Below are 23848 nucleotides of genomic sequence, written 5' to 3'. Positions count from 1 at the left end.
AAGATTGATAAATAATCAACACCTTTCTGCTCCCAGCACAAACTTTCTGAAAACTTAATGCAAAGTGATAAAATGTATTGGAAGAATTGTCATTCAGTGCTAATTCCAGTTTTCACCAATGTATAGTATGACGGGGGTTCAATCCCCAACAGGGGCAGGGGATTTTGCCTCTAGCCTCTGTGTCCAGACTGGCTGAGGCCCATCCAGCCTCCTATCGAATGGGTGCTGGGGTCCTTTCTTGGGGGTAAAGCACTGCCAGAGTGTGATGTTGGCCAGTCACCCATATCTAGTGCGAGGTTAACTGAGTAGGAAGTACCTTCTTCCCCCCCCCCCCCCCCAAGCACTTACATGGTGTGTAATGGGACAGCTTTACTTTACTTTTTACAGATGTATAGTTGTATACATTCTAAAAGTGCACATCAGCTGATATACTGTCCACAGATCAGGAGAAATGCCCTGCGAGGGGAAGTCGTTTCTGGTGTGGTGCAGGGGGTATGTTTACTATCAAGTGGACTAGAGGGCTGATATACATTATTTAGTCTGTTGGTGCTACTGAATTTATTCCAACAGTGTTTAATAAGATTCCCATCTGAGAATAAACACAAATAACAAATAATATTTTGTTAACTGTTTTATCAGCAGGAATGCATATTTGTAAGTCTGTCATAATAAATAAGCAATTTAATTATTTCAGTTAATTTTATTTTTATGAAGATCTGAGAAATAACAGATGCTTTTACTGGATTTAAAAATTACTTCTGAGAATAAACACAAATGGTTATACTAAAATATCAGTTAATGTGGTACCTGTTTAGTGGAGTTCTTAAGCCTGCAATAGAATGGATTCATACTTACTAAACCAATATTAATTTCATTTAGGTGTGAGACATCCAGTTCATTGAGATTCCAGATTTAATGAGAATTTTCTTTCTGTAACAGCTATGTTTGCGAGATCGTGACTTGGTGGGTGGTCTGACCTTTGAACACGAGGCCATCATGCGCCTAATTGCTAAGCGGTGCAACCGGTTGATTGTTATCGCTTCACCTAATTTCCTCAAAAGTGAAGCGAATAGATTCTTTGTGACTTTGGCTACAGCACTTGGAATTGGTGAGTGTCGAGATTCTTTCAGTGATTGAGTGTTTCAAGAAGTTATAATTCCTAGATGTTCCTCCTCTTGACTTGTGATATTGTGAATGGTTTACCTGGACCATACATAATTATTCTTCAATGTTATTCAGCACTGAACAGTTCCTGTAGTTACAGCATTGAAATTAAAGCATTCTGAATAGTAAGAATTAATTTGCAAAATCCAGAAGAAGAGTTAATGCAGCATTGATAACCTTTTCATATTAAATTTCTCTTTCTATTTACATGCTTAACCCACATTCCCCCCCCCCCCCCCCCCCAAAGTTTTAGTAGCATAAGAAAATTATATATTTTTCCTTTCACACATGTCACAGCTGTTTGCATAATTGTTTGTTCTTTCTTACAGTTTATGATGAAAACATTTTTGGGTGAAAATTTAAAATTTCTGCCATGGGTTATGGAAAGCAGATAAGTAGAAAATACAGTAATATTACGGCACATACTGTTGTTATGGGGAAAAAATAATTGCTGTCTGTCGTGAAACAACATCGATCAATTGTAATAGAAAGCTGTTTCTGGGTATAACACAGTCGGAATAAAGTAAATAAACGTATTCAGAGAAATAAACCCTAAGTGCACGTATGAAAAATTATTACACACAATTAATGCATTCAGATAAACAATATGATGAACCACTATAGAAAAATTTCATTCATGATGGTGAATCCAAAATCTCTACCCCTAACCCCTAAATTCCAATTGATCCAATGGTTTCTATAACACACTTTTCCCCACACCTTGGAGTTTTCCAGGAACACTACTGTCATGTAAAAGGAGAAATGGCTCTGTATAATAAAAATAAAAGTAAGAATTTTATCTTATAGTCATTTAAATTTAGTATATTTCTACCACAAATATTATTAGAAGCATAGGAAATATAATAAATACATACAGAATTTTGGTTGGAAATCCTGAATGGAAGAGACCATTTGGAAGATGTAAGTGTAGATAAGAATATTATATTAAAATGATTCTCAGGGAAAAGGTGAGAGGATTAATCTGGCTCCCAGTAGACACCAGTGATGGATTCTTATGAACACAGTAATGAACCCATGGTTTTCATAAAAGGCAGGGAGTTTTATAACTACCTAAGCGATTGTGCTTATCAAGGACTGCTTCATGGAGTCTGTTATATTTACAATCTCTTCTAGATCAAAGATTACGCAAAATTGTACCAGAGGTGCCAGCTGCCTCCAGAGTTGACTTACTACTTCTGGCTTGACTACTCCCGGACTGGAAAACTGTATGATTTTTGGACAAAACTGCACAACTCCGTACATTCTCCCTCAAGTCTGCAACCTTCCAGGTATTTGAAGCATTGAAAGTAGAATAACTGTAGTTTCCAAATGCATGTCTTGCAGTTAACATTGTTGATGAAGCTAACATATGTTATAATGTATAATGAGGTTTGGTGGCAAGATCTTGTGAACGCGGGTTTTTTCAGAAGGACTCTGCTCCTTGGAGTAGGTTAGTTTATGCAGGTTTCTTACTCAGAAGCAGTCTCTTCTTGTCTGAATTTGTGTGTGTTTCTAGGTCAGTGAAAAGAACATAATCCTTATCTCTCAACACCTAAAGCTAATTGGCTGTGGTTTATCAGTAGAAATCATATGATACAGTGGAGTTATTTGTACGTTAGAAAGTTTCCTCAAGTGGAAGCCAACACAGAAATAGTTTGGCGTGTTATTTATTTTATTTGTAGTGTTCTGTCTGACGATAGGTCCATATATTATGAACAGGATCCTTCCAACCTCTTGAGGTTGTCAGGGACCTGCTCATACATATATACATTCTTGGCAGAGATGATCAGAAGTGGTTTGCCATTGCCTTCTTCTGTGTGTGAGTGGAGTAATTGTTGGGATGCCACGGAGAAACCGGGGAAGCCCCCGGAGGAAAACTCCGTGATGCCTAGACCACGGCCTTGCCCAACACAAGTTATAAATTCGGGCACCACCGGGAATTGAACCCGGGACCCCAGGCTTACAAGGCTAGTGTTCTGACCGCTAGACCATACAAAAAGGTTTCAAATATTAAGTTACAGATACTAAGCCTTTCATGTCAAATAAAGCTGACAGTCCTGTTTTACGTACTTTAAAATTGTGAACAGCCACTCTTGAATTTTCCCAGTGTATGTGATGGACAAATTGTTACTGGGCAGGAGTTTCTGTGTTCCCCTGCCAATCAGCACAATTTTACCAGTGCTCCGTACTCATCGCTCATTGCCCCTGCTGCATGTGGTAGGCTGAACCAAATGACAAAGAATTACAACCACGGTGCACACGTGGCTTCTTTTCGGACCTGACACTTGGCTGCTCTTCAGTAGTTATAAAAATGCATTCACAAATTTATGTGATCTGGAGCTTTCATTGTGTCTAAGTATAATAAATTCTTTGGCCACCAGCTGTGTCAAGGGGTTGAAAGGTAAAAAAAAGTTAAGAACTTATTATACATTTACAAATTCTTTACCATTCTATACATATACGCTATGTTAATAATGCAGTTGTATGTTCTTTTAGGGCTCAGTTGCCAGCTGTTAAAGCCAGTGGTGAAGAAAGCCGTAGCTTCAAAGCTGAACCTGTGTTGGAACAAGACACGGTAGTTTCTTCTGACTGGAAGGATGAGGACACTGCAGATATGTGCAGTTTAGGAAGTGAAAAGTCGAGCTCTCACGGTAGAAGTGTAAGTTATCTACTAATGCTCACAATGATTATACAGAATTTCTTATGAATGTGGTGACCTCATGTTGACTAACATACACATGCGTACACTTACAGAAAATGGCATTTAAGATATCAGCTTCTTGTCATGGAGATCTGGGTCCAGTCTCAGTGTAATTCATGTGGGAATTTTGATAGATTTTTAAATTCATGTTTGATAGCAAATGGGACTGTAATTCTTAATATTTCCTGTTTATGATGTCATGTAGAAGACGTGGTACCTCAGAGTTATGACTTTAAAATTTAGTTTCTCTTGCACACCAGCACAAACATTGTATAAGATTACTTGCAGAACTAATTGAAATTGAATGGTGTCATTACATTTCATTTTTCTATCATTTCAGTTTGAAACACCACTTTTAAAGAAGCAAAAGTCATTAAGTATGGAGTCTTTGAAGTACAAGGCATTCACAAAGCTATTTAAGAAATTATCAAAAAGAAAACCACAATTAGCTGAGGCCACATGATTCATTGGTAAGTCTTGGTTTCGTATATTTCTGTATTTATAGTTCAGAAATCTTTAATAACGTGGCAGAGTTTCAGAATTTGTTTTCCAGCTGAAATAACTTCCATGAAGGAGGCATCTTATCTTAATTTTGTTTATAAAATCATCGCTCTATTGTAATAAGTAATGGCTAAAATATATTTTGAATTAGTTATGGATAATATTAGGAGCTGCTGGGAATGAAAGATACTACAAATGAAGACAAGAGTTCCAGTTTATGGATTTTTAACAAATAGTTTAATATTAACTTCATGTAGTAAAAGCCGAGGATAGAAACAATTACAGCTGCCGAGATGACATTTGTGAGATGTGCTGCAAAGTACACTTGGAAGGACTTACTTAAAGAGTTAGAATAGATCCCATTTTAGACAAAATGTTGAAATATGAAAACAGTTGGCTTCAACGTGTTAGCAGATCCCAAATTATTAAGAAACTACACACCATGTGGACAAAGAAACTCTGGAAGATCGCAAAAGAGACTTTTAGACTATGGGGATGGAAAAGGTCAATACGCCCTAACTCCTTGATTGTGTGATGATGATGATGGTAGTAAAAATCCTATCATTTAAAATTGGTTGGATCAAAGTATTTAGTAGTTTCAAAATGGTAGTTTTTATCAGTGTTCCATTCATAATATTATTGAATTTGTAAAAAGTTTTATTAGATGGTGATTTATATTAAATTTGTTGAGTAGTCTTTAACAAACAGGATGTTTTACATGCTTCAAACTCCACATTGCAGCTGGTTTTACTTGAAAATTTGATATTTACTGAACTGCCAGGAAATACTCTGCTCTTATGGAGCCCAAAGCTTCATTAGTATGTTCACAAAAGCCCACATTTGAACCTGAGCAATTTCGTGTGGTCCATTACCTTTACATCTGCTGTAAGATCCATTTGATTCATTCTACTGTAAGATCTATTAATATTAACTGTAACTATCTTCATTGTCCTGTTACCTCCTCTTTGTACTGCTTCTTAGTTTGTGTAAGGAAGCCTTGGACAGATCATGTAGTGAGAGAGAGGACACAGCTTTGAATTTCAGATAATGCAGACTATTACTGCACACACACATAGTGGAGTAAGAATATGGGTCTGTTTTTTATTTACGAGAAGTGGTTATACCAAAAGAAAATGTAATTTTTCTTCCACTTTCTTTCAGCTTGGTGCACCTTGTGTACCAACTTTTTGGTGTAGGAGATGCGTTGTAGGAAGGGAGTATTTTTTGTCTGTAGATTATGTCTACTTTCTTTGAGTCCTGCATGAACTACACAACCAAATGGACTCAACGAATATCTCAGTAAAATATTTAAAGCTATCTGAATAGACATTGTTTCTGTCATCAGTGAATGGCAGGAGGGGTGCGTAAAAAGTCAAATTCCAAGACTCCTTGTCCACAACCACACCTCCTGACAGCAGTCTAAAAGACATAAGAATTCAAATATTCTGTCACTAACAGCATGCTGCAACATTTAAAACCATATGCTTGAATGTTCATCTTACAAACAACAAATTCTACCTTACAGCAAGCTCGAGGAATTTTCCCTTATATTTTCAATAAAAAGCACATGATAATACACTCCATAAAGCAGAGCCCTTCTTCATAGGCTATCAGGCACTCAACGAGTTAAAAAATTACCCAGCTTTACAATAATTCATTACCATGTTCACAAGAGCCCCACAAATGGACCACAACCCAAACCAAATTAACCGAGTCCGTATTCTCACATTCTACCTCTTTAAGATAAACTTTTATACCGTCCTCCTTCCCCGACATTGCTGACATGTAATATTTGTATACAATTTGAATTATATTATCATACAAAATGAAATAAAAACCTTGTAAATTCAGCATTTTCTGCCAGCAGCTTCTCAGCTTCAACCCAGGCTTTTAGAACTTCGGAGGTGTCTTCCTTTGAAACAGGCTCCTTATTCAGTGTTCTGATTATAACTTGAGTTGAAATTTCAGGATACATTTCTTCCACACACTGACACAATATGGCTCTCCGGTCCATATTTGGTCCATGGCCTCCTCAATTCTCCTCTTCCATTCGGTCCTCTGTTAGGTCCATTCTATCCGAGGCTTTGATTGAGGTTTCGAAACATCTTTCTTTTTACGGTGCAAGGTTGTCAGCCTTGCGACCAACCCCCAACCTGGAGGACCAGGGTACCTGTCTTAGTCTGACCTCTCCCCCTCGACCAATCTGGCTAGGGAGGCCCTACCAGTAGCTCTTGGGGTCACTGAGGTACTCAAGCCCTACCACCACGACAAGGTGCAGGTACCATTAGGTGGGGTCTACCAATGCGTTTTACACGTGAATATAAGCAATAACTGTTCCACAGCTGGCAGACGAGTTCTCCAGTCCCCATCACCAGACCTGAAATTATTTCTTCAGAGAAGATAGCAGATGCCGTTTCATCAACTTCTTCTTGACTAAGATCTCTTTCCGCTGGAACACAACCAAGTTGTTATTTTCTGCTGTGTCTTCTTTGGTGGTACAACACCTCCTACTTCCCGCCACAACTTTCCCAACCCGTGATCCCACTTTCTATCCAGAATTTCTTATAAATATACAAACAATGTAATGAAACTGCAAAGATTTTGCAAAATTGTAAGTACCTTATATGATTCCTACAAGAATGACAGGTGAAACACAATCCGCACTTATATTATTCTACCGTATATTCCTAGGATTCTGAGACCTGCCATTTTACCAACGCAGTATTTCATGGCCAATCCTCTCAAGGTCATTTTCTGTCAACCGACCTGAGATTAAAAAGCGTATCACAGCACATATTGTGCTGCCACCTTTGAATAATTCACTGGAAACCACAAAGAAGACAACACAGTGGGCCAGTAGGAAAAACATCAAACTACTCAACAGACTAAATTCCTCATCCATTCCACCTATTAAAAGAAACATAAAACTTCTGTTCCTGAGCGAATGGCTGCTGCTCAAAATTCGTCTCTAACAGGATTTCTGAAGGAACGTATTAAAGACACTTGTGTTAAAAAAAAGAACATCTGGGAAACATTAAAGACATCAATTTGCTGCGTTACATAAAAAACTACCGTGTTCATCAAAAAGTCAAATTGAGTGCAGGACGTCCTTACAGTGACATAAAGTTGGTGGGAAATTATTGAAATTTCGTATGGACTTCATGCCACGCGTAAGTTAGTAACATCGAAACATTCGAAAGTTCCTCAGATACTGCAATGTCAAATTTCACACTTATGATGAAGCCATACTTACATATCTTAGTGCATCAATGGCTTCAAGATGCGATTCAAAGTCTGGATCGAACATATTTGCCAATAGTGTCTTATTTACTCCTGCAGCCTTCATTTGTTTTTTTCAGTAAATTCACAAATTCTTCTCTTAGGTATGTGAAGTTCCATTTTAAAACCTGAAAAAATGTTTGGATTTTTATGTTCCATTCCTTTCAGAAGTTCCTCCTGAACAGCTTCAAATTTCTCTTTTCCTATGAGAGTAATCTGAACAGCCAGTTGCCTTGTTCTTGCTTTTGGTGCAGCAAAACACTTGGAAATAATTCCAGGCATCACTTTTCCAACAGTTCTGTAACCAAACAAAAACAAAATGCTCAACTCATTACCACACACACAAAGCATGATGATCGAACACAGAATAAAAATTTATTTTATTATTACACGCTGCATCTATGTGTACTCTATTGAAATGTATTAAATTAAATCCGTGGCGTAACAGCTCCAGAGAGCCAAAGCCGACTAGCTTGACTGCTGGCCTCACGTTCACATGCCTAAGCAGAGGTGAACGATCATCCAACCAGATCTAGGGTGACGTGTGGTCAGCCATTGCTAGTTTCCATGACCGGATTACGCTATCCAATTTCCTCACTATCCTGGGTTGGCACTGGTTGAAAGCTCATGAGAAAATTTCTCCTCCCCCGAGACTCGAACCAGCGCACATTCCGTCTCCGAAGCACGATGCCTCAGACCGCGCGGCTACGGCGCGGGACATTGAAATGTATTTTCTTGTGTTTTCTAGTGAAATGTTCAGGCATCTAACAAATTGCATTTTGATTAGTGAATTAAGTAAACATTCGCTAACCCCCACCCATAATCCTCGAAAGAAATGGGCTCTTCAAAATATCTCTACTTTTATGTTTATGTAATCTGTTGCACCAAAAAAAGAGTTCCCACTCCCTCACAAAGGCAGACTGTGAAGAATAATATACACAGCAGATGAACACCGAAGGTTGCTTACGATAATATTTGGACCTAAGTGTAAAGGAAAGGTTGAAGGCTGGATGAAACTGCATACTAGGATTTATACTTCATAAAATATTATCAGGAGGATGTAACATTAATGGAGATGACAAGAAATTCATATAAAATGTTAGTTGAAAGAACTCAAAGGAAGAGACCTCTTGAAGACTTATTCATGGATGGGACAATTTTATTTGAATGGATCTTAGGATAATGGTTGGGGGGTTTAAACCACATTCAGTTGGTTCAGGACAGAAAAGACTGTATTTGGCGCACCCTTCGGGCATTACGAATATAATCGCTTATGTTTTGGTTTATGCGATGTTTCAGTCCCTGATGGACAAAGTGTTGGGAGGTCATCTGCTACACAGATGACTTGATGATTTTCAGTTCTACTCCTGAAAACTACGCGAAAAGGCTAGAAAGAAAGACCCATGGCCTGTGCTTCTGGACAGTTAAACGAACACGAGCAGATATTGAGCTCTAGTGAATTAGAACTTTTAGCTCTAGTGTGGGCCACACGTCACTTCCGAAGCCATCTGCGTGGTCGTCAGTTCGTAGGCCGATCTGACCAATTCTCAGACACCAACTCCCGGTTAATGAGATGGTCTCTCAGATTAGCGGAGTTCGATTTCCGCCCAGGAAAGTCTATGCAGCATGTAGACGCCCTAAGTCGACACATCGCGACCCTCGAAAACGACCCCTTGAGTCGGGAAAACATGGCTAAAGCAGCAGAGCGACAGTTTTCGTCAGCGTCTGTAGAAATAGCTTTGACAAAGGTCAGTTCTACCTTGACAAAGATGGCTTACTACATCGGCGAGCGGGAGGTCGTTGCCCCGATCAGGTGGTAATACCACGTGGGTTAGTAAATGACGTCATAGCCTCGCGTCACAACCAGGACAGAACAGGATTCTGAAGACACGCATGAACCGAGCGATGTCAACAACTGCGAGTCGAGAGACCGACGGAAACAAGGCCATGAGAATAAAGAAAGCCCCAGTGGGAGACCCGGAAGGGGCGAGGGAGCCATCTCAAGCGTGCGCCGTGGATCATAAAGCATCAAGGATTGGACTGCGAGACGCGGGATCAACATTTCTAGATCAACGATCACGCAGGTTATGAATTGGCCGTGACACCAACTGAGACTCGAGTCCATGCCTACCGATTCGCTAAGCTAATTAAGAATCCCTGAGACAACCCATCAAAACCCCTAAAAATCCCACCAGCTACGTCACTCTCCGGGGTGGGACGCAGTGTGCGACCAGCCACGTCGTAGCGGACACCGCGATGTACGCGACAGACATTAAGGAGGCTAATAAGTCCTTTGAAAGTGTGACAAAGTTCAAATACTTGGGAAAAACAATAACGATTCAAAACGATGCTCACGAGGAAGTTAGGAGGAGATTAAATTCCGGAAATGCTCGCTACTTCTCAGTTCAAAATATTTTGTCTTCCCGTCTGATTTCTAAGAACCTGAAGATTAAAGTATACAAAATACTAATTTTGCCTGTTGTGTGGTATGGGTGCGAAACATGGTCAATTTCATTGACATTACTGTGTTGAATATTTCGGGCACAAACCTGGGTCCACATTTTCGCCTTCCGCTGTTATGTTATGGCAGTGCGCGTCGGAGTGGACCGGCTTTAGAAGGCCGAGACGTAAAAATGAAACTTAAAGATAAAAAGAAGAAGAAGAAGACAGAGCTAAGACTCGAGAACAAGTGTCCGTATCCAGAAAATCATTCCGTACCGAGCATATTTTATTAACCACGTGATCTAATTAGAGGTTTGTAGAGACTATTACCGATTGGGTACAAGATTGCTTTGTGGGGTGGAGTTATTTTATCACGTGCTCGTGGCTGATTTTCAAAAGACATGCGTAATTTAGAATTTAAAAAGAGCCGGTTATTTCGACAGGCTTCTGTACGCTGTCAGAACTTTCGTTCACTGTTTAACGTTCAAATGCGGCAAGCAAACTTTTTAAATTTTGGGACTTTACTGAGTTACGATGCAACTGACCATGAATGCAGAATGCAACGTGCGTGTTATTTCAACAATTTTAGCGTTCCTGAATTTCTTGTCACAGTGAACTTACTAAAACTGCAGCTGTGGTAGCTTGCTTGGTGACACACGCTATGCGACTCCACCCCCATTTAAAAGAAGGTTGAGCTGAAACAGGGTGTTTCATGTTAATTGTCGTTGAAATAAAATTTACTGTGCGTTAGATGTATAACACACCTCTTTCGATCTTTACTTTTTATGTATGAGGGGATGGTTATTCATGTAATAAATGTTTCGAACCCCCTCTGAGCTTAAGATTATGGCAGAGCAGATCTCTATCTATCTACCTGTCCGAAAGTCCATCCACCTGTCTTTATTATCCAGAGTTTCCGCATAAAACACAGTAACTAAGTACAACAGCAGAGCATACAGGCTTGGATTCAAACCAGTAACCTGCCGAGTACGAACCCCATTCCACAGCGCCCAGTTCCCAAGCCGCGCGTCGATGCCTGTTCGTTGCTTGGTTCTCAGCGTCAATAACAAATATAATGCTCCATGCGCTGTGATCTAATAGGGCAAACCACGGAAGTCTAGAATACTTTTCCAGAAGTCAGATTTCTTGAATAGCCCAGCGACTATTACGTTGTCAAGAAGCATTCTGTTCTATAGTTTCTTTCGCAGTCAAATCTAGAGCTCATAACGTGACGAGAACAGTCCTAATGTATTTGAATACATTTATACAAAGACTGAATAATGGCTACAGAATTTCATGAAGCTAAACCTACGATGGTTCAATTTTGTGGGCCCTCAGATTTTAATTGGGAAACTTGGATGTTTCCAAGTTAATGTATGTTCAATAATTCTCTTGTGTTTGGATTATTTACGACGCGAAACTTGGTCAGTGGCATTTATGCAGTGTCACAAACGCCTACATTTTGCGTTTTGGGCGAATGCTTTGTGTTGAAAAGCTTGAAACATTGGGTACTTGGCATAAAATGAATTAATGGTTTCATCATCGCACTCAGCTGTGCTGATGCAGTGAAAGGTTTCGACGGACTGGACTCGTAGGTCGATTGAATCTGGTGTCAGAGTTGCAATATTAAGACGAAAATTCTCCGGGATGTCGCGCCGTATAATACAGTAGAAACTGGCCGACGTTTCAGAGGTGCTTACTTCCTGCATCATTGGGCACTCATCGCCCTGATGATGGTAGGTAATAAGCACCTCTGAAACGTCGGCCAGTTTCTACTAGATTACTTGCCGCTGTGAGAAGCTGAAATCTCACTTACAGCAAGGATGTTTCTGGCAAAGTGACAACTTGCAAGATCAAGAAGGAGATGGGGGATACCATTGAGGTTGGTTTTATGGAAATAAGTTGCGAGTACGTGGACTGGATCCGTGTGGCTTGGCACTGGGACAGACGGAGGATTCTGTTAAAGGCCTGCTTCGTGTTCGGCAGGTCCCGGATTCAAATCTCGGCTCAGAGCCCGGCTATCTCAGCCCCTCCAGGCAAATTCCGGGATGGTACCGTAAATTAGGCCACGACCGCTTCCTTCCACATCCTTTCTAATTCATTATTCATTGTCTTCCTCTCATTCGACGCTGTGTAATCCGTTGAATTGTAAAAAGATAATCACGAGGAGGTTTTATCATTATCGCAGCTGCGTCGTCTCACGCACGGTTCTGTCTGATTTCCGCTGGCCTTGACCTAAGTAATTGGTTCACGCGGCGATTTCTTGCTTCAGGCAGGATCCGGTACGAGAGCTCGTGGCAGAATTTCCTGAAGAGGACGTCTGCATTTTATGGCTGTCGACACGATCACTGTGATGGAAAAGTTCTCTTATCACGGAATGTTAAACTGCAGGTCGTGTCTCAAATATTTTTAGATGCATTTAACTCTTTGAAGCACAGTGGTAACTATATGTACCACCTGCAGTTATATTTATGGGGTCTTCTTAAGGTACAATTTGGCTGCACGCGACAGAGACGGACTCATCGCAGCTTCCCGCCACTCACTTTTGAGGTGACGACCGAGACATGCGGCAAAGTGTTTGTTTTGTTGAGACGCGTGCACATATTCTGTGAAAAATGAGTATAAAAATGCTTCTAAAAAGGTTACTCGAAGAAGAAGAAGAAGATGTGTTGCTGTGTTATTTGTTGCGAAAGAAAGAAAGAAAGAAAGAAAACCTACGAGTTCAATATTCAAAACCAGACGCGAAGAAGGATCTTTCTGTCTGTTAATAAAGAATCATTTATCATTAGAAGAAGAAAGTTTCAGGAGTTATTTCAGATTGAATCAAAAGCAGTTTGGTTACGCACTGAGTTTAATAGGAAAAACATACAAACAACAAAAACTGTCGTTCACGTTACGGTTAAGTTTCTTATATTGTATTATTACTAATTATGTCACAAATGTAATGACAATTGTCTTCATTCTGTGATGTTGGTTGGTTCGGGGGTCGAGGCAGTTCTTATAGGAGAATACCTCAGATGAACTTGGGTTGGACATCCCATGTTGCTCCTCGCATATCCATCTGAATCACTTCATAGTGACTTAAAATGTTAGCTTGTATTTTCAAACGTGGAGCCTTTACGTGGTTCCCAAATGAAGCAATTTCGTCTTCAATTTCTGTATCAGTGTTGGCACTTAACTGTTGCACGAGATTATCAAGAATATCATCATGATTGTTGTTGCGTCTTTTTCGTCGTGGAGGCTGTGGTACAGAGGACTGCGATGCTTCATCTGGACAACCTTCGCTGTTTTCAGTCCGAGTCTCAAACTGTGCGTTTGCCGCTGAATCTGACTCAACATTAGATGCAGTAGGTCTTTCTGTTGAAACCGGTTCTAAGAATTGGAGTCTCTTGAAAAAATCCCACTTAGAATTTTTCGGTGGTGCAGCTGATCCGGTTGACATTTTTCTTTTGCGTTTAAATCGATTGTATGAATCCCGTATATACTTCCAGCGTTTTCTACAGTCTCCATCTGAAATGAGAAAATACGCCCATTTTCGTGTGCGTGTTCTTTGTGTACGATATCACTTATTGAGTGATTGACAATTTTTTCCCTTCAGATTTATGGCGACTGGCGAAAGTTACGCTTCACTATCGTTTGCTTACCGTATATCAGCGCGTCATATTTCACCAATCGTGAAAGTGGTTCTTAGGTGTCTAAGAAACAAGTTGGTACCTCAACTCATGCCTGAACCTACGCAACGAGAGTTTCAACGCATTTCAAACGAATTTTGGATAAAATGGAATTTTCCGAACGCCGTTGGAGCCAATCTCTTTCAACTACAAAGCTTTCTTTTCTATCGTTCTTTTAGCCATCGTGGACGCTAATTACAAGTTTATTGCGGTCGACGTCGGTGCATATGGCAAAGAAGGTGATTATTGGAAATAACTTTAATCTTCCGGGTCCTGAGTGCCTTCCGGGAACCATTTCTAACTTTCAGACGAAGCATTTGGTCTCGACGCGTATCTGATGAAGTTGCAAAGAATGACGTAACTGAACAGACATTCAATTATCGCCTTTGTCGTGCCGGAAGGGTATCGGAAAATGCATTTGGGTTGATTTGCCAAGTATTTTGAGTGTTTTATACACACATAAACATTTTGCCGGAGACATGTGATGATTTGATATTAGTCGCCTGTTACGCGATGGATTCCTAGTAAAAATCTGGAAAAACTTTCTATCACTTCAGTAATGACGTGGAAACAACGCCACCAAACACGCACTCCTTATCTCGAGCAGGAGGCGAGATAAGAGAAGAGTTGAAAAAATATCTCATGTCAGACGCTGGTGCAGTTTCTAGGCAAGTAGATCGCAAAAACCTGGTAATAATCCGTTCATTGCATGACGTGTTTAAGTCTAGAAGACGTTATATTGTATTATAAAAACGCAAACAACTAACCACTTTTGTCTAATTAGGCGAGCTTCTTGAGTCTGGCATTTATGAAAGCGACAGTGAACTTACGAGTCCTGCAAATATCGTGACTGTCAGGCATCGAGCAGGACCCCGTTCCTTGGCGTATAAAAATGTATTCTGTGAAAGTTAAGTTGCCACCACGCCCCGCAGTAAAGCTGACAACCGATTTCAGACTACGTTGCCGATAACTGGGTTACACCGAACGCCTATTGATTGCAGCATCCTTGGCGATGTAAAAGTCTGACCAGAACGAGCTGCATGGAGCAGAGTCCATCTTCAGCCCTCGGTCGGTCGGCTAGTCAAATTCTGAACGAAATTCTTATCTCCTTATAACGCAGTTTCCTCCTCGCTCTTGTCACTTCATCCGTCTCGGGTCCAGATATTACCCTCAGCGCTCTCTTCTCAGACACCCCGAGTCTGTGTTTTCGCTTGAAGTGAAAGACCGGGTTTCACACCCATACAAAACAGTAGGAAACATTCGTTGTTAGAGAGGAGACGGGAAACAGAAGATTGTGAACTGCGGGCGGGAGAATGTGAAGGTGCGTCGTGCAGTTGTAATACGCTTGGAAGTGCCTGAGGTAAAGTTGGTAATCGGCTTCCTCAGACGTTGGTAGTATTTCGTAGGATTGGCGGGCAGATTGAAATAGCTGAAGGTTGTCAGTTTGTAGATAATAATATGAAGAGTTTTATTCAGTCTCAAGACAAGATCAAGTTCACGCGCCCTGGGACCATGAAGTTTATGTATAATATCGAAGAAGGTGGCGTGATGTCATTCTCTTTATGAGTGCGACCTCATACGTGATCTCGTTACAGGCGATGACATCATAAGGAAACTGTTATCACAGGAGGCGTTGCGAGCTGTGAGGGCGCTCTCATATTACATCTGCTTAATCTCAATACGTGGAACTTACACAGTGTCTGAATTTAATTCGGATGGAGTTCGGACCTCAGCTTCTGGGGAATGCGGTGATGATCCTTCGCGGAAGTGTAGGCAACTGTCAGTTGCTCGAGAGACGTGCTAATTCCTTTCTTGTAGCTCCTGAGAAATGCCGCCAGTCGTTTTTCTGGGTCTCTCCGACTGTCGGTTGTTTCCATGGAGACGGTTCCCTGACCTTGACCGCTATTTGTGATCTGGCCTTCGGCGTTGTGCGAGGGCTGGGCCTGCCAAAGAATTACGGAATGTTGGTCGTTCGCTTAATAACTCGCCCTGCTCGATTAATCCAGACCCGGGGACTAACAGGAATCTTTACTCGAATTTACCGCGGGCCGGCGAGGGAAGTAGGTTGTGTGGATAAAGCTGGCTCAGGAGGAGAATGCCCCGCGTAGCGAACTTTCGGGTTGCTGCCCTCAACAGCGCTGAACGGATTTTGATGAAACTGAACGCGAACTGGCGTCGGTAGGCATCGCTTCGGGAAATTCTCCGCTCCACATTTAGCTCATCTCTGGTTTTCAGAGTTCACTTGGCAAATGTTCACATTCGCTGGCTTCATATTTTAGGGTAACAAGTTTGAATCCACGAAGTCATTGTCATTATCGGAGATAGAATTGAAGTTGCTCAAAATCTGCCACCACGCGAGATCCGACATACAGACAATTGTCTCAGTTCCTTGCCCACGTAAAACCGACGTTTCGGGAACAAACCCTGAAGATGGGGACAGAGTTTGTTCCCGAAACGTCGGTTTACTACGGTAACCAGTTGATTATGTGTAATAAAATTGTTTGTATCTTGTGAATCACACAAAACATCATATTTGAATGGTTAGTACTCCTGCTACATGTTTGGCAGGTCCTGGGTTCAGATCTTGGCCTGCAGACTGGCTATCGTGACGAAGGCTTGTTGTGGTTTTCCTCAGTCCCTCCAGAAAATGCTTGGATAGTTCCTTAAATTAGGCCATGATCACTTCTGTCCACATGTTTTCCAATTCTCTGTTTACTATCATCCTCTCACTCGACATTATAAAGTCTCAGCTAGTGACAGCATCGTTAAATAAAGTATAAATAAATTGTGAGTCACATGAAGATGGCTGCCTTCTGGGTTGTAGCATTACAACACAGAAAACGAGTCATATTCGTACTCGCCACTGTGAGAACCTCAATTCTTACTGTGACTCGCATGCTTTTGTTGTGCTGTAACTTTGTGTGCCTGAAACTCGGGACTGTCAGTGTGATGGTATGAGATAAGAAATTCATGAACATGTGTCTGCACGACCTTGAATTTTAAGACATCCCATCTTACTAGTGACATCTTATAAATTGATCTGAAGTTGTCACTGACATGAAATCCCACAGTCTTGGACTGGGGACATTAAAATATCATAGTAATTTATAAAAAATACATTTAACACTGCTTTAGCTTTATTCAGCTTTCAGTATCACATTTAATTTTCATTGTTGCAATTTGAATGCTCTTTCCTAATGTTCTTCAGTAAGACACATCCTAGTTGCTGATTTAACTTCCTTGTGTAGAGCAGATGCTCATGGGAAAAGAGTGTGAAGATGACAGCGTTGTGGGATATTGCGCAGTGTAGTGTAATATAAATTGACACCATTATTAGGCGATCTCTCTGGTGATGAAGGCAGTAAGCATATTCCCCTTGTTACTTCATGCTTTTAAGTTAGTCATGTTTCTTTTCTGTATTAATAACATAGGCAGGAAAACTGTGACATGAGTTAAGAAAAATAAAAGCAGTAAGTACAGTTTCTATGGGATATTATGATACAATGTATAAAATGTGAAAGTAGGGCAAGGAAATATCTCAATTTGGGAACTCTACATTCAGACAGGTAAAATGCCATTTGTTGCTTTCGAACATTTTCGCTAGATCTACTGATACTATTGGTAGCACTGCATTAATCTAAATATATCGATATGGGAAAGAATGACTAGCGAAATTGCGTCGATCACTTTCGTAACCTGTTTTGAAGTACAGTACATATTTCTTGTACAGAGGTTTTGCAGTTATGTCAGACAGCAGACTGGCCGTATCTGATGCGAAGGTCTGAAAAAACAAGCACACAAACTGTGATGATCTCGTGGTAGTGGATTGTGTCTTGGAGTCTACGACTAGACAGCGGCGGATTTATCGTACGTAGTAAGATTTAGCAATTTGTGCGTTGTATTATAATTTTAACGGTTACATTATTTCTTGACGATGACTTCGCAGTTATACACACGAAAGTAAACAAGGTACGAAGTACTGGTTAATCTTGCACTTGTACTACCTTATCCGTGTGTTTGGTCACGTAACTTCGTCTTGTTTCAGGTTCGGACTTCTGTAGGGCCCTATTAAGCATGACAGATCTGCGATTCGATGGCCGAGTGGTTGTAGTTACAGGAGCTGGTGCAGGTGATTATCGTACACGAAAATAATGTTTGTGCCTGATCGCTTTTCTAGTATGCAAGACTTTCTTTCGGAAATATTTAATTCTTGTCGAAATTATTTTAGGTTATCGTTCTTGTCTTCGCGGTTTCAGCTTCATTAATGACTATATTGTACAAAAAAAATATAGTTCTTTCCCTCATTTGTTAAGACAAAAATATGAAATTGAAGGGTGTGGGCTGCTACAACAGTATGTTTCCAGTTTTAATTGTACCAGTTTGTGTGTGTCCATTTCCATGGATAAAAGTTGTCATGATAATATTAAAGTATGATGAGACTCCACATGCCATGTGATGTGTGCACTGCAGAGGTGAGTTAATACCCTTCTCTTTTATCATTTGTCTGTTTCCATTGTCTCATAATCGTATTAATCATGGCATTTGCTTACAACTTCTTGCAATGAACAGTTCTGTGTGTCGTTTCACCCACTTATCATTTCTTGTGTGCCAGTTCCTCATAATTCTGACCAGCCATGACTTTATGTTTCAGGCCTGGGTAAAGCATATGCCCTGCTGTTTGCGGAGCGTGGAGCATCAGTTGTGGTGAATGACCTTGGTGGTGGTCGCCATGGCGATGGGAAGAGTAGCAGTGCAGCAGACAGTGTTGTAGAAGAGATCCGGCACAAAGGTGGGTTTAGTGCATTATGATGCTTGTTGGCTGCTACTGCATTTGCATGTAAGTTTCTTCTTTGTCCTCTCACCTCTTCTCTTCCTTCTTCCTTCTTACAAACTGCTTCCTTGTGTCCCCCTCTACCACCTCCGTCTGATTCCCTTTCCTTTCCAACTTCTGTTTTACGGTGAAGTCGCAGCACCGCGGGATTGCATCTGTATCGTAGATTGTTTTGTTTCTGGTAGGTGGCAAGGCTGTAGCCAACTATGATTCTGTGGTGAATGGAGAGAAGATTATACAGACGGCTCTGGAAGAGTTTGGACGAGTAGATGTGGTAGTGAACAATGCTGGCATCCTGTGGGACAAGTCATTCTCCAGGATTAGTGACGCAGACTGGAGTATGTTTGAGATTAAATCTTATTCTTGGCCATAATATCAGATTGTGGGGTACTTTCAGTGTATTTGGACTGCTACAGTCAGTCAGTCAGAAAACTAAGAGCGCCAGTGACTGGATATTATGTAGCTGTCCCAGGGGCCATTTTACGTTAAAGTCTGATAGTTCAGTGAAATTGGAATATCATTTTTCTGCAGAGACTAATTCTGAAAGAGTTAAAATTCACAAGCGTCTATTCTCATTGTGGTTCTGACCAGTTTCAAGAGACTGTCCATGGCATTTGCCTAGAGAGGCTGAGGAAAACCTTGACAAATACTGTCTGCTATGCCGAGCTGTTTTGTCTGTTGTTGATTTTGTATAGGAGGCCAAAAGAAAAGGGACTATGGTAGATTTCTTGAGTTCAGGGATGGTTTTGCATGCTTTTTTGTCTAGTTACTAGTGCTGTTGAGGTTTAATGATCATTTGTTACTGTTGCAGGCTTAATTCAGGACGTACACCTAACAGGTGCTTTGAAGGCAACTCGAGCCGCGTGGCCTCACTTCCGTAAACAAAAGTATGGACGTGTCATTGTGACATCCTCCAATTCTGGTCTATATGGGAACTTTGGGCAGGCAAACTACAGGTCGGTGTTAGTGACACTTTAGTATATTTATCTTTCATAGGATTGATCATTTGTATAATGTGTGCGTGATATCTTGGACATTAATCTGTTCTGCTTTGAATATCTTTGGGATTTAAAAGTATTAATTACAATACACCCCTCCCCCCGCCTATGAAATATTGATTTAACATTCTGGTTATTTATAAAAATAAAAGTTTGTCTTTGGTTGCCAGAAATGGTAGAAACTGTTTTCCCCCACAGTTCCTCAAGACAGATGCTGGGTTAGTGTGTTATATAACCGAGGGTCACTTCTACATCCTCTCCAGTTCGTCATTCACCATCGCTCTTCCTTTCAGGACTGTGTAATTCGTGCGGCTGAAAAGTTGTTCTCAAATAAGAAAGTTGGTGTGAGTGATGGCCGCTTTATGCATTTCTTGGGAAGAGTCCATGTATGTTTTTTTTATGGTTGCAGTGCTGCCAAGATGGGGCTGGTTGGTCTGAACAATACGTTAGCGATAGAGGGCAGGAAGGACAACATCCACTGCAATGTGATTGTGCCAACTGCGGCATCCCGGCTTACTGAAGACATCCTGCCACCTGGTGGGTGCTGCTGATACTAAAGCCTGACAGTGTGTCACTTCTGTTTACAATAAATGAACATCAAGATGATGCAAACAGTGCATTTTGGAAGTATATTCACCCTTTTGTCATATTATCAGTTGTAATAAATAGTTCATGTTTTGGAGATCTGTTATCAGCAGTTTTTAATATTGTCTCATGATTATAAACACTAATGTGATACTGATAAGTCACTTGTTTGTTGCACAGATTTCTTTGCGCAGCTGCGCCCAGAGCTGATTGCGCCAGTCGTCGCGTGGCTGTGTCACGAATCCTGTGAGGAGACTGGCTCCATCATCGAGTCTGCTGCTGGCTGGGCAGGAAAATGTAAGGGTCAGTGGCACCCCTGTTCGGAATATGCTCGATGCCTGTAACGACACCACTGGTTCTGAGTCATGTGATGCCGTCCAAAACAGGACTGCATTTCATTAGGGTCATGAAGGTTGGGTCTGTTGTTGCTCTTTCAGTGAAATGCAGAAATGATTTTTTCACTGCAAATCACAATCGTAGATAAGTCGCAGAATCTGCATGTGGACTTCCGTAGATGTGTCAACAGCGGTAGAATGACCGGATTCATGTTTCAAGGGTCCTGATTTCAGTGAGACAGCTTGGAATAGCCATGAAGCGCAGTAATGATAGACAAGCAGAGAACCGTTTACCTCCCGTGCTGAGTGTCGGCAGAACTTTCCATCAGGATGCGTTCTTGTCTGACAACCTTCAGGTTATCTGGTGCGTTCACCGGGTGGCCTGCTGCGTGCGCAGATGAATGAGCTGGTGACGCCAGGGGCTGTACGTGAGAACTGGGGCAAGGTGACAGATATGTCTGCTGCCGTTAAATTGGAGTCCATCCAGGAGGCATCTGGTACCCTGATGACCGTTCTGGAGCAGATGAAGTCGAACTCTGGGCTTTCTTCTGATGGCGTGAGTTATGACTCGATGTAGTTTTTTGCATATGCTTTCAGATAGTAATTATTCAAGTTACCCCTGTGTCTAAGCACCATCCAGTGGAGGTGTATAGAGGGAGTGTAGTATAAGACGTATGAATGAGCAGAATTAATTTTGTTTATTGTGTACAGGATTTTAGCCCGTCGCCATAATTGTAGTACGTGGTTTACGTTACTTCAGTTGTGGCTTACGCCACTGGAGGTCCAGTATTTTGTTAAATGAGGTGTACATTAGTTTTGGCAATGGCTGGTGCTGCCATCCAAGTATTGATGGTGGCTAATCTTTGTGCAGACTTGAACTTCTTTTGTCTTCTTGGTGACACTTATTCTGTGAACATGGTTTAAGGTCCTGATTTCCTTTCCAGAAGAGTGTTGTGACAAAGTTCCAATACACTCCTCATGACCTGATCCTGTATGCACTGGGAGGTGAGTAATGTGCCCTTATGTGCGTGTGTTTGTGACAGTGTGTCAGACAAGTAATGTGTTTGTTTTATTGCAGTTGGTAGCACTGTGACCAACCCAAGTGACCTGAGATTCCTGTATGAAGGCCACGCAGACTTCTCTGCGTTGCCGACGTTCCTCGTGTTGCAAGGCGTGTCTGCCGTGATGGAGTCTAGTGTTACTGCTGAGGTGTTCAGTGGCAGGGATTTCAATCCTGCCAGGGTAAGTGAGGTTATGTCTTGATAAGCAGACTCTTTTGAGGATAACCGCAAGGTTCAGCATCGGTCATTTCGAAGCCTGCCTTCGGATGCAACCCTGAGCCACCTCACAATCTTCTTGCTGTGTTTTCATCTCTGTATGTGCATTTCTTGCCTTCGCAGCTGAACATGTCCATATATCTTAACGCAAGGCACATTTTACTGCCTGTGCTTTGTCTATTACGAATATAATAGCCAGTCTCCATCGCACTTGACTTGTTTAGTTCACTGTACATGCAGTGAGGAAGAAATTAAAAGTCTGCTGGTCCTCATGGAATGAAAGCAGATCCAGCTTCTGCAAAAATAATACTGCAGTGAGTTGTTTTTCTGTTCAGTGCAACGGAGGATCATTCAGGTCGTATTCTATGCTAGTGAAGTTGTAATTGAGCAGTGTGGTGTGGACTCGGGGAATGCTTGCTATCATTCAGTCCAAAATGTTTTGTCCTCTCATCTCACATCAAGAAAACTAAAGATACAAAAGTTGTGCTGTATGGGTGTTAAACTTGGTCTCCCACTTTGAGGGAGGAACATAGATTGAGGGTCTTTGAGAACAGAGTGTTTAGGATATTTCGACCTAAGAGGCAGGAAGAAAATTGCATTATGAGCTTCACGGACTGTACCCCTCACTTGATACTGTTAGGGCGATTAAATCGAGGAGGATAAGACGGGCGGGACATGCGGAACGCATTGTGGAGGGGTGGGGTGTTTACAAGATATTGGTTAGAAGGCCTGAAGGGAGGAGATTGTGGGTGAGACATTGGCGTAGGTGGGATGGCGTTAAGATGGACCTTTGGGAGATAGGAATCTATGGAGCAAACTGGATGCAGCTGGCTCAGGTTAGTCTTATGGCAGGCTTTTGTGAACTCAGTGATGAACCTTTGGCTTCTATAAAGAAAGTGTTCTATTTTTTGAGAAGCCAAGTATACAGTCAGTTTTTCAAAGAATATCCTGCACCATAGAGAGAGTGAGGATAGAATTCACACTGATTCAGTGAGCTGCACAAAGTGTAGATGCTTCCCACTGGCATGCCACTCAGTCGTGTAAACAAATGACAGTATTCAGTTGTTTTTGCAGATATATCATAAAGTATTTCTTTCTTTCTTTCCACTAAATGGATTCGAGAAGTTCTGCTAACTTAAAGATAGTTCAGTGGTTTCGACGTAGAGACTGATTGGATTATGAACCTTAGGGTTGCTGATGAGGCACAAAGGAATGAGAAACGATTGAGTACATAATTGGAGTTGACTGAGGAGGATCGTGTTGCTGCTATGTTGCCAGATGTTGCATGGTGAGCAGTACTTGGAGGTTCTGCGTCCCATCAACAGTGAAGGGACTCTTGAGGTGCACTGCAAGGTGGTGGATGTGTTGGACAAGGGATCCGGGACTGTTGTGCTGGTGGAAGGTGAGATAAAATTGTGCAGTATGATCATTCCATTTGTAACTTCTGTCAACTTGGTTTGTGCAGTTGTAACGTGTCTCTTTTTCTTTGATCTGTCTAGGCTAGGGGGAATATAAGTGGTTTAAAAGTCTAGTCTTCAAGGTGATACAAATTCAGTTGCTGTCTGTTGTCATTATTGCAGTGGAGACATCTGATGAAAGTGGTGAGAAGGTGGCACAGTCCCTGCTGACAACATTTGCTGTTGGAATGAAGGGTGTTACAGACAAGCGTACTTCACCCTATGATGTGCCAACAGCAGAACCACCAAAGCGGATTCCTGATTTGTCTGTTGAGCAACACACGTCTCTTGATCAGGTCAGAATAGAGGGAAGCATGTGTTACGTGTGAGGCTCTTTGGTTATTTTTCTTTGAAGGGGGGGGGGGGGTGAATGTAACTTTTCTTATTCTGTGTATGTATTTTTAGTTTCTTCTGTCAGTAGTACTAACGTGTGAAATATGGAGAAGAAGCACAATCTAATTAAGATCTTGACATATTTGTGGTGATAGAGCTTTGTAAAATGTGCATCCTTCAGATTATTTGATGTAGACTGAAAATGCTGACTGCTTTGAATCTGCACTTATTGCTGTGTGTGAAAATTATGACTAATGAAGCACTGCAGCTAAGT

General features: G+C 41.3%; 2 protein-coding genes and 2 long non-coding RNA genes across 6 annotated transcripts in view; 2 read left to right on the top strand and 2 right to left on the bottom strand.

Annotated features, from left to right (window-relative positions):
* Positions 1-23848, top strand: part of LOC147870851 (peroxisomal multifunctional enzyme type 2-like) — a 40416-nt gene that overhangs the window by 2561 nt on the left and 14007 nt on the right. The window contains exons 2-12 of the mRNA XM_087341793.1: positions 17804-17887; positions 18410-18547; positions 18775-18927; positions 19401-19545; positions 19997-20124; positions 20353-20469; positions 20864-21063; positions 21452-21512; positions 21586-21749; positions 23063-23186; positions 23365-23537. Of these exons, the coding sequence (XP_087197919.1) occupies positions 17804-17887; positions 18410-18547; positions 18775-18927; positions 19401-19545; positions 19997-20124; positions 20353-20469; positions 20864-21063; positions 21452-21512; positions 21586-21749; positions 23063-23186; positions 23365-23537 (1487 nt within the window). The remainder of the gene's footprint in view (positions 1-17803; positions 17888-18409; positions 18548-18774; positions 18928-19400; positions 19546-19996; positions 20125-20352; positions 20470-20863; positions 21064-21451; positions 21513-21585; positions 21750-23062; positions 23187-23364; positions 23538-23848) is intronic.
* On the top strand, positions 971-10929 carry LOC147870853 (uncharacterized). 2 transcript variants are annotated; one of them, XR_015533109.1, is made up of 5 exons: positions 971-1108; positions 2299-2453; positions 3661-3823; positions 4206-4335; positions 8945-10929. It is a non-coding gene; the product is annotated as an uncharacterized LOC147870853 (long non-coding RNA). The 2 variants fall into 2 exon arrangements; XR_015533108.1 differs by lacking the exon at positions 8945-10929 and adding an exon at positions 6709-7023.
* On the bottom strand, positions 4581-6711 carry LOC147870854 (uncharacterized). The gene is made up of 2 exons (XR_015533110.1): positions 6205-6711; positions 4581-5785 (listed from the first exon to the last, which is right to left on the bottom strand). It is a non-coding gene; the product is annotated as an uncharacterized LOC147870854 (long non-coding RNA).
* LOC147870852 (uncharacterized) lies at positions 12978-16174 on the bottom strand. 2 transcript variants are annotated; one of them, XM_087341797.1, is made up of 2 exons: positions 14589-15307; positions 12978-13597 (listed from the first exon to the last, which is right to left on the bottom strand). In XM_087341797.1, the coding sequence occupies exons 1-2, from the start codon at positions 14617-14619 to the stop codon at positions 13101-13103; spliced, it is 528 nt and encodes a 175-aa protein (XP_087197923.1). In that variant the 5' UTR covers positions 14620-15307; the 3' UTR covers positions 12978-13100. The 2 variants fall into 2 exon arrangements, with proteins under 2 accessions (XP_087197923.1, XP_087197924.1); XM_087341798.1 differs by lacking the exon at positions 14589-15307 and adding an exon at positions 15452-16174 and having other exon boundaries at positions 12982-13597.

This window comes from Zootermopsis nevadensis, unplaced genomic scaffold (assembly GCF_977971745.1).
Source record: "Zootermopsis nevadensis isolate Lab colony 2312 unplaced genomic scaffold, Znev_1.0 Znev_ptg000091l, whole genome shotgun sequence".
Taxonomy (NCBI): Eukaryota; Metazoa; Arthropoda; class Insecta; order Blattodea; family Termopsidae; genus Zootermopsis; species Zootermopsis nevadensis.
This window is presented reverse-complemented; position numbering and strand designations above follow the sequence as displayed.

Bases quoted from the DNA above. Each gene is read 5' to 3' on its own strand.
- LOC147870852 (XM_087341797.1), bottom strand. From the start codon at position 14,619: ATGCCTGACAGTCACGATATTTGCAGGACTC. The intron at 13,598-14,588 runs GTAAGTTCACTG...TTCTCATTTCAG, and splicing joins TCACGATATTTGCAGGACTC to ATGGAGACTGTAGAAAACGC.